The 12792-nt window shown below is 47.1% G+C and overlaps 1 protein-coding gene across 1 annotated transcript; it reads right to left on the bottom strand.

Annotated features, from left to right (window-relative positions):
* Positions 1–2031: 2031 nt before the first annotated feature.
* On the bottom strand, positions 2032–11873 carry RIPPLY3 (ripply transcriptional repressor 3). Its single transcript, XM_059064080.2, has 4 exons — positions 11770–11873; positions 10873–10939; positions 6480–6547; positions 2032–3028 (listed from the first exon to the last, which is right to left on the bottom strand). Exons 1-4 carry the CDS (start codon positions 11871–11873, stop codon positions 2719–2721), a joined length of 549 nt encoding a protein of 182 aa, XP_058920063.1. The 3' UTR covers positions 2032–2718.
* Positions 11874–12792: the final 919 nt, after the last annotated feature.

Here is a 12792-nt window from a genome sequence, read left to right as displayed (position 1 = left end):
AGCACAGGCTCTAGGTAGTCAGGCTCAGTAGTTGTGGTGTGTGGGCTTAGCTGCTCCACGGCATGTGGGATCTTCCCGGACCAGGGCTCAAACCTGTGTCCCCTGCACTGGCAGGCGGATTTGTAACCACTGCGCCACCAGGGAAGTCCCCGTAAGTTTGTTTTCTGCATCTGAAAAAATTTTTAAAGAAAAAAATGTTAGAAGAAAGAATTCTAAAAAGTATTTTTGAAGGGATAGAGCAATAATAATTCTTTTTTTTTTTAATTTTTTTTAATTTTTATTTTTTGCGTTACGCGGGCCTCACTGTTGTGGCCTCTCGCATTGCGGAGCACAGGCTCCGGACGCGCAGGCTCAGCGGCCATGGCTCACGGGCCCAGCTGCTCCGCGGCACGTGGGATCTTCCCGGACCGGGGCACGAACCCGTGTCCCCTGCATCGGCAGGCGGATTCTCAACCACTGCGCCACTAGGGAAGCCCAATAATTCTTATAATAAAAACAATTGAGGGACTTCCCTGGTGGTACAGCAGGTAAGACTCCACGCTCCCAATACATGGGGGCCCGACTTTGATCCCTGGTCAGGGAACTAGATCCCACATGCCGCAACCAAGAGTTGGCATGCCGCAACTAAGACCCGGCACAACGAAATAAATATTTTTAGGGACTTCCCTGGTGGCACAGTGGTTAAGAATCCGCCTGCCAATGCAGAGAACATGGGTTCGATTCCTGGTCTGGGAAGATCCCACATGCCGCGAAGCAACTAAGCTCGTGCGCCACAACTACTGAGCCTGTGCTCTAGGGCCCATGAACCACAACTACTGAAGCCCACGTGCCACAACTACTGAAGCCACAGCACCTAGAGCCCGTGCTCCGCAACAAGAGAAGCCACCGCAATGAGAAGCCTGCGCACGGCAACGAAGAGTAGCCCCCACTCGCCACAGCTAGAGAAAGCCCACGTGCAGCAACGAAGACCCAACACAACCAAAAATAAATAATAAATAAGTTTATTTTTTTAAAAATAATAAATAAATAAATATTTAAAAAACATATTGATATCGGCTACCTTTGGACAGAGGAAGGGGAAGACAGGAGAGGGCTACTTTGCAACACATATCAATACATATTTGCATGTATTACTCCTATTTTTTATTTTATTTTATTTTCTGGCCACGGTGCACAGCTTGTGGGATCTTAGTTCCCCAACCAGGGATTGAACCCATGCCCTTGGCAGTGAAAGCACTGACTCCTAACCGCTGGACTGTCAGGGAATTTCCTCCTATTTTTTAAAAAAAATATTTATTTATTTATTTATGGCTGTTCCAGGTCGTAGTTGCGGCACGCAGGATCTTTCGTTGCAGTGCTTGGGCTCAGTAGTTGTGGTTACTGGGCTTCATTGCCCCAGGGCATGTGGGATTGTAGTTCCCTGACCAAGGATCCAACCTGGGCCCCCTGCATTGGAAGGTGGATTCTTTTTTTTTTTTTTTTTTTTTTTCGGTACGCGGGCCTCTCACTGTTGTGGCCTCTCCCGTTGCGGAGCGCAGGCTCCGGACGCGCAGGCTCAGCGGCCATGGCTCACGGGCCCAGCCGCTCCGTGGCACGTGGGATCCTCCCGGACCGGGGCGCGAACCTGTGTCCCTTGCATCGGCAGGCGGACTCTCGACCACTGCGCCACCAGGGAAGTCCCGGAAGGTGGATTCTTAACCACTGGACCACCAGGGAAGTCCCCCTCCTATTTTTTAATATTAATGGATTTTTCGGGGAATTGAGCTTATAGGCCATTCTGCTTTCATTTTTATACTTTTTCCGCATTCTTAAAAAAACAAAATTTAAAGAGTTCAATATAGAAAAATCCTGACAAACTTTAAAAAAACTTTAAAGGAGGCACTAATTGAATCTAAAATGTCAAACAAAAAAGATGATTATCAAACGATTTTGTCTCTCAAAATATTTATTTCAAGTAGAAACTGGGAAGAAAACAACATGCAAAATAGTTAAGTAAAAAACCTTGACAAATACACTCGTTTGGTCATCAAAATATAAAAAGCCGAAAATAACATTACATTAGGTACTTCGATTGAAAACAGTGTTACTCTAGTCAAGTAACGAGCCCAAAGCGGTCCCCAGCTAAGAGTTAAAGCTCCTCTCTCTATTCATACACACAGTGCTTAGACAAGCACCATACATGTTTTTATCCAGAATGGTCCCCCCCCCAGATCCTTATCTTTTTATTTTTGTTACTTTTATGGAAATTATTCAGTGTGTTTGTGTGTTTTTTATAAATAAACTTTTTTTTCAGAATGTCACTAAGCAACCACATCAACCTCAGACAATACCTGAATCATTTTTACAAAAGTGGAAATAGCCAAATAAAGGGTCTCAGGTTAAGTGAGAGGCGAGGGTGGGTTATTAATCGCTATGGAATCATTTGTCGCTTGATCAGCGCAGTGACATTGCTGAACGTGCTTTGAAAGTTGGCCCTGCCTGATAACCCATGTGGATGCAAACCTCTTGGACCTGGAATTCTTTCTCGAAGGTACAAATGAGGCACAGAGAATGTCTGGAAGGATGAGTAAAAGCGGAGTCCTTGCCACGAGTGGGGTGCTGGCCAGAGAAAGTCAAGTCCTTGTACACCCAGCTGAGACGCAAAGTGTCCTGGAGCGGCTGTCCCCAGGGGCTGTCCCCAGGGCACATGTGAGGTGGGTCTGGTGCAGGAGAGACAGGCTACTTGAATGAGAAGCTCCCAGCGTCCTCCGAAGAGTCAGGGTAGGGGAGCGGACCCTTACCACCGAGGCCACCGCAGCCGCCGGGGTGCCATCCTGGATTTGTCAGCTGGCCTCTGCCCTTTCCTCCTGGGCCGTCTTGCGCCTCCTGGCACTGAAGGTCGAAGGGCTGGACTTCTTGGTCCTGCTCCTCATCTGAATTGGACTCATCGTTGTAGAAGTGAATGGTGGCTTGCACGGGGAAGCTGGCCAGCACCTTCTCCCCGGAACTCTGCAGATACTCTTGACGCTTAGAAATGGGTAAATAAAGTCTAATATTTAAGAAACAAATACACCATTAATCAACCTGAAAACAGTCTTAAACTGCATCTAGAGGATCCTTTTCCCTAGAAGCAGCTAACTCCCAATCTTCCTTCCTGATTTTGCCTTCACTGTGCACAGTGGGTTTTTTTTTTTTTAAGTCAGCAGAACACAAACCTGTAGGCAGACGGGGAGACCTGGCAGTGAACCCCACACTAGGTCAGAAGTGAGCTGTAATCTGGGTGAGCAAATCAATTTAGACCAACACAGGGAGAAGGGTGTGCTTCCACAAAGGTAAAAGCATAGTAAAACCTTGAGTTCCAAGGTTAAGAGGCTCTCTCTGATCAAACAAAGGACCTGATTCATCCTGGATAATATATGTCCTTTTCAGGGGATGCCTCACGCCCCCCTGCCCGCCCCAAGCAGAGGGAATGTCATGACTTTGGAGGAAACTTGACCCTGAAACCCCGGTCTAGAGGAGTGGCCAATCTTTCTGAATGTTGCCATAGTAAATGTCACCTGTAGGGGTGCATCCCTCACTTTGGCAGCATAGAAAATGGTAACGCTGGCAATTTTTCTAGAAGAGAGAGAGGGAGAGGGAGAAAGAGAGAAGGGGGGTGGGGGAGGGAAGGAAAGGAAAGAAAGAAGGAAAGGAATATATAGAATTTGGAACCTCTAAATCCAGGTTTTGTGAATTTAGGATTCCAGTTATACATGGAAAGTATTTTAAATGTCCCACTGTTCCCATAATCTCTTCTTGTAGCTTTGACTTACTAACTGTTTGCATTTTCCGCTGTGGTCTTATAAAGGAACTGAGAGGGATTATCAATCGATCATTGCTTGTTTGCAAAGCTGATTTCAATTCCCCCCTTTTTGGATGGAGGAGAAAAGGGAAAGAGAACACACCTTACTATAAATAATGGAGGGCAATTTTTAACTTTCTAAGATTTCCAATAGATGATGGTTCTCAACCCCCAGGGGATATTCAGCAATGATTGGAGTCAACTTTAGTTGTCCCAGCTGAAGGGCAGCTACTGTCATTTAGTGTGTAGAAGCCAGGGATGCTGCTAAACACCCCACAATGCCCAGGCAGCCCCGCAACAAAGAATTATCCACTCCAGTCAACTATATTTCAATTTGTAAAAATTGACCAGTCCAGGGGCTTCCCTGGTGGCGCAGTGGTTGAGAGTCCGCCTGCCGATGCAGGGGACACGGGTTCGTGCCCCGGTCCGGGAGGATCCCACATAGCCGCTCCGTGAGCCATGGCCGCTGAGCCTGCGCGTCCGGAGCCTGTGCTCCTCAACGGAAGAGGCCACAACGGTGAGAGGCCCGCGTACCGCAAAAAAAAAAAAAAAAAATTAGCCAGTCCAAAGCATCAGTAGTGCCGAGACTGAGACACTGCAACAGAGAGAATGCACATCTATGTAAATCTAGGACAGCATAGTTCAGTGGTTGGCCATGTTAAAAATTAGGTGTCATGCTGAAGTATTTACAAGTGGGTGTGTAGGATGTCTGGGATTTGCTTTAAACTATTCGAACAACAACAACAAATCTTTGGGAGAGATGATTAACATGATCAGATCCCGAGAACACTGACAATTATTGAGGCTGGTGGTGCACATGGGGTTCAGTATACCATTCTCCCCATTTTTGCGTATAAAAAGATAAAATTTTGTAATAAAGATAAAGTTGTGTATTCAGCCTGTAATGCACAGTTACACAGATGCAGATCACACATCACCAGTCACTGCATTTTCAATGAATCAAAATTCAGGGCACAGCAGAGTCTGTGAGGCAGGCCCGGGGGCAGGTGTGCAGGTGAAGCCTCATGGGGCATGAAGGAGGGGGTGGCTTCCAACCCCAGCCCACATTGGGGTCACCTGGGAAGCCTGTAAAAATACAGATACCTGCGCTTTTCCCCAGCACCCCCAGGAGAATCGCCCCGCCCCACCTCCCGCCTGTATTTGTAAAGCTTCCCCGGTGATTTCATGAGGATTGAAGACCACTGATGTGAAACACTAGGAAAACTTCCTTTTTCCAAAAATCACTCTTTGGTCAGTTTGCGGGGCTCTAATTTTCATCTCTGGCAATTAGTATCCTTGAGTTTTATTAAAGCTTCTAGTCTTCCAGGACAACCAGGGGACAAATGCTCTAATGAGAGATGACAGCGTAGGCTAGGTTTATTTTGGTGAAAGAAATGACAGCTGGAAAGAGACAGGCTGAGAGAGATAGGAGAGAAACAGACATAGAGAAACAGATAAAAGTCCAGTGCATGAACCACATGCCCAAAATGGATGAAATGTAAGGGGGATATAGGGAATTCCCTGGTGGTCCATCCAGTGGTTAGGATTCCGCACTTCCAGCGCAGGAGACAAAAGTTCGATCCCTGGTCAGGGAACTGAGCGGCGTGGCCAAAAAACAAACAAACAAAAATGAGGGATACAGCAGTGAGGGTCCTGATCACCGCCAAGACCAGGACCATGAAAGAACTACTCAGAGACCAGAGGATCCAACCGTGGTACAATATCCACCCAGTCCCTCATTTACTTCACATCTACATTTAGGGGGTCTACTTTGCACTAGGCAGTACATTAAGATATCCTGGGAGAAAAATAGAAATGTACCTAAATATCTAAGTAAATAAGCCAATATGTATATACAATTCATATGCAATTAAATTTAACACAAGGAAAAATGGGGTATAAAAAAGAGGTATAAACAAGTATAAAGAAAAGAGTCCAATTCCAACTTGCAAATGAAACACTGAATGAATGAATAAATGAATAGATTCTAGAAATCCAACAAAATATCCTTGAAGTTCCTTGGGATAATCATAACTAAATAATGTTGGAGAATATACTGAATTATTTTCCATTTTTTGAAAATGTATACACTTGAAGACACTGAAGTGTATTAATGCTTATATTTAAAGGAAATAATATAGTCTGGCAGAGGGTGTCTTATGTGGAAGGCAGCCTTAATAGTTTTTTCAAGATTATTATGGACTGAAAAACATTATTCTGAAATGTCATAGATTTATCTTCAAAAATTATAAATTATCTTTAGAGGATAATTATATGCATGTGTACTTTTAAACTGTATTGTAATTCACACATTAATTTGTCCCACATAGGAATGCCTACACTGAGAATCATTACACTTTTTCAGGTCAACATTCTTTAAAAATTATTTTAGCTTGCTTTATGTTATTAACTAGTTAATTATTATGATTGCAAATGAGCTTATATTCTCTTTCTTAAAGGTATGAAGTGAGCAGATACTGGCCAAATAATTTATACACATAGGTATTTTGCTATATTTGTATCAATTAATACAAAAACCGTAAAATACACCCATTTTAAAATCATATCTTGTAAACCTTTAGAAATGTTACATAAAAATAAAAATAATAATTTTTAAAAAGGAAATAATACATTTCTTAACAGTGAAGTCAGATATTACCTTACAGGATGCTGAAATCCAAAGGCCCCCTTTGATCCAAAGGTTTGTTGGTCACACCCAGGCTCAAGCTGTAAAGACAGACACATACAAACACAGACACAGTCAAGAAGCCTCTGAAAGAAGCATCCTGAAGTTTTTAAATATAAAATCCAAGTAGCCTGCACTTGTATCAGTTCCAATTTTAGAGATAATGTACAGTATTTGATAAGCTCCTCTTCCTCTTACTGTTGTCACAATATCCCGGGCACTGTGAGGGATCCCAAGGTGGAAAGATGAGTCGGACACAGTCCCCCAGTTCGTGCATTTAAAATCTAATGAGGAAAGACACACATAGAGGCAAATAACTACATTACAAAGCACCATACAGTAAGATGCTAACTATTCTAAGCAAGGAAGAGGATCAAGAAAGGGTTCACGGGGGCCTTGGCAGAGACATCAGTGGCACTTGGGTATGCAGTTCTGGGCCCATTCCTAGTGGAGCAGAGCATCAAATTCTGAGGGGTGGGAAAATAGCAGTGTGGAAAGGTGGAGCCCAGTGTGGAATGAATGAGAGACTGCATTGGTAAAAGGGCTCAACAAGAAGCTAAGTCCAGACACTGAACAACTTGAATACCCACTACTGAGCCTAAGTTTCATTCTGGAGACAGGATTCAAGACCATTACTGATTTTGAGCTGGGAATTCAACAATCAGATCTGTATTTTAAGGATCATGGTGGCTGCTGGGAGCAGTGCATAGCATAGACTGGTGAGCTAAGGGCTTGGAGGCACCTGACAACAGGTGATTTGAACTCAAGTAACACCAACCAGAAGGGAAAGGAAAGACAGATTCCAAGGACATTCGGTAGCATCCAAAAGGGCAGAGACCACTTGCTGGGGGCCCTGAATAGCCAAAGCAAAGTTGAGAAAGTAGGAGAAGCTTGAGGCATTGCACTTCTGGATTTCAAACTATATTACAAAGCTATAGGAATCAAAACAGTATGGTATTGGCCTAAATACACACACATAGATCAATGGAACAGAATAGTAAGCCCAGAAATAAACTCATGCATATATATCGTCAATTAATTTATGATAAGGGAGACAAAAATATACAATGGGGAAAGGACAGTCTCTTCAAAAAATGGTCTTGAGAAAACTGAACAGCCACATGCAAAAGAATGAAACTGGGCCCCTATCTTACACCATACACAAAAAATAACTCAGACTGGATTAAAAATCTGAATGTAAGACCTCAAACCATAAGGCTCCTTGACATTTTACCAGGCTTATTTTTATAATATGCTATGGTAAGCTAAGGGAAAGAATGAAGGTCTTTGGAACAAAATCTTTTCCATAATGAAGTTCACTCTTTGGGGTCTCCAAGAAATCATGTCTGTATTAAGCTCTGTTCATAATTATAAAGTATCTCTAACTGTTCAGACTCACTCTACCACCATAAGCAATCTTGGGCTGTCAGTGGCAATTTTACACCCTGTGATGGGAGAAGATATAATAGACAATGCAAGCCTTGGCAGACGCCTGAAGGCAGTGGTGGGTAGTATGGAGAAATAGCTTCCTTTAAGTGATTAATTCTAACCAGACTCTGGGAAACCCATAGCACACTTTTATAAACTCTATAAACTTTACCCCACAAATATACACAGACTTTAAAACTTCACACCTCATATATCCTCCTCTTAAACGTCCTTTTCTGATGACTTAAACGTCTAAATATTCACACTCTGATAATTCAGGGTAACAGAAATGTATACAAGGTACACACTGCGTTAAAGGGGTGTGTGACAGGGCGGAACAGCTACGAAACCAAAATGCCACAGACAGCACCTTCCCTTTGCACCCAGAGAGGTGACAGCTTTCCTTGGGGGAGGGGGAGGGGGCCTCAGGACACACTGACAGGGAGCTGTTGAAGAATGTAACTGTGCTTTAGCTGAAGGACCTTAAACAAGAACACCCCGTCCAACAATGCATGAGCTCCACAGAAGCTCCTGAAAGGGTCCCAGGGACAGTGAGCAGCTGCTGAGCATTGGGGGGGTGTGTGTGTGATTGTTTAGCCACAGCGGGACTCACACGTGATGTGTGTATCACATCACATTTTTATGGCATTTGTACCAAAACCTTCTGATTCTCTCAGAATACACGTTTCCGAGTGTCTCTACCAAGAAAAAAAAAAAAAAAGGAGGGGTGGTTTGTGCGAAAGAAGAGATACAAGAGAGACTTTTGTGACGATCTCTCTGTGTCCTCTCCATGCACGCCTCTGACTCTGGTAAAGCTACGATGCAGGGTGGGGTGGGGAGTGGTGGTGGGATGAATTGGGCGATTGGGATTGACATGTATACACTGATGTGTATTAAATGCATGACTAATAAGAACCTGTTGTATAAAAAAATATATTTTTTAAAAGCTACGATGCAGGAACCCTAGAAGATGGAAGGATGCGCAGGAGAACACAGTCCCTGACATGCCCTAGAAATCGTCTCCTTGCAGCCTTGGGCCGTCATTCATTTATTTCCCAGGTACGGGAGGGAGACAGTTCGCAAGCGGTGGTGCCAGGGGAATCAAATGAGCCAGGGTGACCCCACTGCTCAGGACATAGGGTCTTGAGACTTTTCCTCGAATTTAGATTGTATTCTAACTGTGATCTGCTCGCCTGCAATCGTGGTACAGGTCACTAGGCAGTAATCCCTCACCCCTCACCCACACCATTCCCGACCAAAGACATTTCTCAAGAAATACGCAACAGAGCTCAGGAGCCGAGGAGTTCTCCTGCTTTGTCGGCAGAGGGCGCTGCTGAGCAAGAAGCCGTCCCTCCCCGCGCCGGGCTGCCCTCCCCAGGCTGGGGCTCCGGGGAACCGAGCGCGATACTTGTGGTCTCCAGTCGTCCGCTGCTGACCGCTCTGCCCAGCAGATCGGGGTCTGCGAAGAGCTGGCCAGGGAGGGAGCCGGGCAGCGAGCTCTACAGCCCCCATGAACACCCACTGTCCACCCCGGCCCCCCAACAAATCCATGAACGCAACTGCTTGATCCGTTGTGCCTCGCTGATGATCAACAGAAAGTTGCCATAGCTTAACATTTATCTGCGAATAATCTTCATTTTTCTCACAAATGGCCTTCTCATAATAACAGGGGAAAAAATAAGTCTACCTTACATTAGAAAGTGTGCTGTATTTTCATTCTTGCAAACGGAGAGGCTATACATACACTTCATTTAAAAGAAAATTGGATAATTTTTTCTCCCAAACACCTTTTAAATCTTATGTTTAAGAACTTAAGTTTGAATGCAAAAGAAGGAATTACTTCCCATTATTTAGATATTGTACGTAAGAATAATTTGCACTAAAAAAATCATATTCCTCGTTAATTTAATATAATTTGATTTGCTTCACTCTTTAAATAATAGTAACTGAATTAAAACTCTCATTATTCAGACTAATTTAATGAAAGAGTCTAAATTTCAAAATGCATGAAAGGTCTGAACCTGAGTTTCTCATCATACTAAAAATAACTGCACAATGCCACAGGTGTAACCTAATGGTCCTTCCCAGCCCAATTAACTCCAGCATTTTAAAAGTCATCAATTTATATTTTAAAATATAACAAAGGACAGGCAAATTCTACGGAAAGTAACTCATTACTCCAGTAAGTATAAAACAATTTAGTTACCAATGCAGGAGACAAAAGAATAGTGGTGGTGATTAATCTTCACCCACAAAGCCCTCAGCTGGAGTGTTTGCTCAGACAACATGACTTACCCCAGGAGTGCTTGCAGACAGGGCCCAGAGAGCTTCAGAAAGGGCCAGGCGGCGGGTGGGGACTTAACCACACCTTCTGGGCACCCGAGACAGGGCTCTGCCCGTATTTGCTCTGTGACAGCAGCCCAGGGCTAATGGCACACTCAGCTTTTCTCTAAGGTGAGGGGGACCGAGACAGACCTCTCCTCTCTTCTACCTGCCGGTTAGCAGGAAAAAAACCAACATGGGGGAATTCCACTGGTGGCCCAGTGGTTAAGACTCGCCACTTTCACTACCGTGGTCCGGGAGGGGTTCAATCCCTGGTCAGGAAACTAAGATCCCTCAAGCCCCGAGGTGCGGCCAATAAATAAAAATAAATAAATAAAAGAAGAAGAAAAAAACCCAACATGGAAGAAATCTCTTATAATGCCCTTGAAACAGTTCTGCCATAGTGGCTTTGCTTTTCAAGAAAGGAGAAGCAAGCAAGAGTATGTGACTCAGATATGATCAACACCTAGCTGGCCAGGCTCCAACCCCCAGACCCCAAGGCACTTCTGCATTAGATGAGCAAGGGAGGAACTGGCCGAGGAGGCCTTTATTTTAGGGATGGTGCCACTTCCTGGCTGAACTGGTTGATACCTACAATGCCCACACTTAACCTTACCTGGCTTCCAGTTCTGGTGGGGTCAGCATCCTGGGAGGTCAGGATCCAAGGTCTCCACGGTGTTTGGCTGGAAGGACAGGGACCAAGAGTGAACCCCAGCATTTTCTGCTTTTCAAGTTAGATCCTAAGAGTTAACATTCTTGTCATTTCTGATGTCTGCCTAAGAGTCACTGCACACACCAGAACGTTCTCTCAAGTTCCCAGTCTGTGCCGTTTGCGTTTTTTTCTCCTGCCACATTTCCAGTTCTCTGCCTTCACTGGGCTTTTTGAGAAATCCCAAATAAGATACACATCATTATTTGAGGAATTTCTCTTCCCAGCCTGGCAGGATTCATCCATTCAGACTCCCCGCGGTAGCTGGCTACTTTGTTGCTCATTAATTTCTGACTGCACACAGACGAGTCTACAGAGCTTTACGATGCAAAAAGCGGGTATGTGTTCCTCCCCTCTGGCTGCCTGGCGGCTCAGCCCCTTCCACAGCTCCCCTGCTAATTTGATTTTAACTTTACTACCTTAAAAAAGGCTGGTGCCCGGGGACAGCGAACGCTGAGCCCCACGCACAGGGCGAACAAAGAATGTCACCAAGAGTGTGACAGTCAACGTGACGCGACCCCCTGCAGGGTTCGCTGAGGGGCCCCCCGAAGACTTCACCGCTCCCAGCCCGGTGGGTTTCAGATCTAGAAACCGAAGCTTTGGCCCATTGCCGGGTACCTCCTGGGCCTCCGCACTTCAGAACTGTGCTCTGGAGCCGAGAAGATTCTGCGTCCCTGACTCTGGCCAAGGAACTTGCTCTGCGTCGCGTCGGGCTCCAGGGCTCCGCCCGGCTTCGGGGGCTCAGCGCGGCCGGAGCATCCTGCCTGCGCTCCCCGCACCGACGCGCCGCGGGGACACCCTCACCTCTCGGGCCCGCGCGGCGGCGGTGGTCCCCGTGGGCCGTCCCCGGGGCAGTGACAGACGCGTCCCCGCGCCTCCCGGGCTCTGGCCGCTGCCTCGGGTCTCATGGTGCCCTCGGAGCCCGCGCCCCTCCAGCTGCGCCCGCGACCGGCCGCGCCTTTAACCGCTCGGGCGAGGGCGCTCACCTACCCGCGCTCTCGGCGCCAGGTTTAAAAACGGGGGCGGGGCGGGGAGGGGACACGGGAAACCCCGGAGAGGGTAGGGAGGGCACCGGAGAAGCTCCAGGAGGCGACAAGCAAAGCTCCAGGAGGGAGCGCCGCTGGGGGGCGGGGACGAGGTCCAGAAGGGGAATTGGGAAGCCCTGGTCAAGGGTGTGGAGGGAACAAAGGAAACCCAGGCATAATCGCCAGGGGCGGGGGCGAGGAAGCTCGGGGAGGGGACGGCGGGAAGTGACACAGAAAGCCTCGGAGAGGGGCGCACAGGGGGCAGGGGGCTTGGGCGGTGGCGTCGGGCGCGCTCCCTCGCCCGGGGGCCTCCCGCGCCCGGTGCTGGAGAGGAGGGATCCCTGGCTTCTTCCCGCCCCTCTGGGGTCTCCGCGTCCCTCGGGTTTCTGATTCCTTTATCTAGGTCTCCAGATTTGCAGGAAATCTCACGTCCACGACTTTTAAAGCGGCCGCGGGGTTTGGGGGGCGGTTATTGAAGCCTGTGGACCCGCCCTGCCTGCGGTGCTGAACCGTGGGCGCCCGGAAGCCCCGACCCCGATGCTCAAAGCGGCGGTGGGGCCGCAGCAACGCATTCAGGCGGTGGAAGGCGGCGGAGAGAGCCCTCGAGATGAGAGCACCCTTCCCAGCGACGGAGGCCTTGGAAAAGGATGTGCCTTTCTCCGAGGGTGGGTGCGATTTTCCTCTAGTTAGCCCCGGGCCCGGCACAGAAAGCGCCGTGGATGAGTCGGTATGGCGCGCGTGCCCTGGGAATACCTGGCCGGGCTGCAGGGCTCGCCGGGGCGCAGCTGTCGTGGTCTCCAGC

This window comes from Kogia breviceps, chromosome 5 (assembly GCF_026419965.1).
Source record: "Kogia breviceps isolate mKogBre1 chromosome 5, mKogBre1 haplotype 1, whole genome shotgun sequence".
In the NCBI taxonomy this organism is placed as follows: domain Eukaryota; kingdom Metazoa; phylum Chordata; class Mammalia; order Artiodactyla; family Physeteridae; genus Kogia; species Kogia breviceps.
The sequence above is the reverse complement of the archived record's forward strand: the minus strand, read 5'-3'. Positions and strand labels throughout refer to the sequence as shown.

What these genes read in the sequence shown, in the direction of transcription:
- RIPPLY3 (XM_059064080.2), bottom strand. Translation starts at nt 11,873, where the DNA reads ATGAGACCCGAGGCAGCGGCCAGAGCCCGGGAGGCGCGGGGACGCGTC. An exon ending in CCGCCGCGCGGGCCCGAGAG is followed by an intron (nt 10,940 to 11,769) that starts GTGAGGGTGTCC and finishes CTGTCCTTCCAG; the next exon opens with CCAAACACCGTGGAGACCTT. An exon ending in CCACCAGAACTGGAAGCCAG is followed by an intron (nt 6,548 to 10,872) that starts GTAAGGTTAAGT and finishes CTGTCTTTACAG; the next exon opens with CTTGAGCCTGGGTGTGACCA.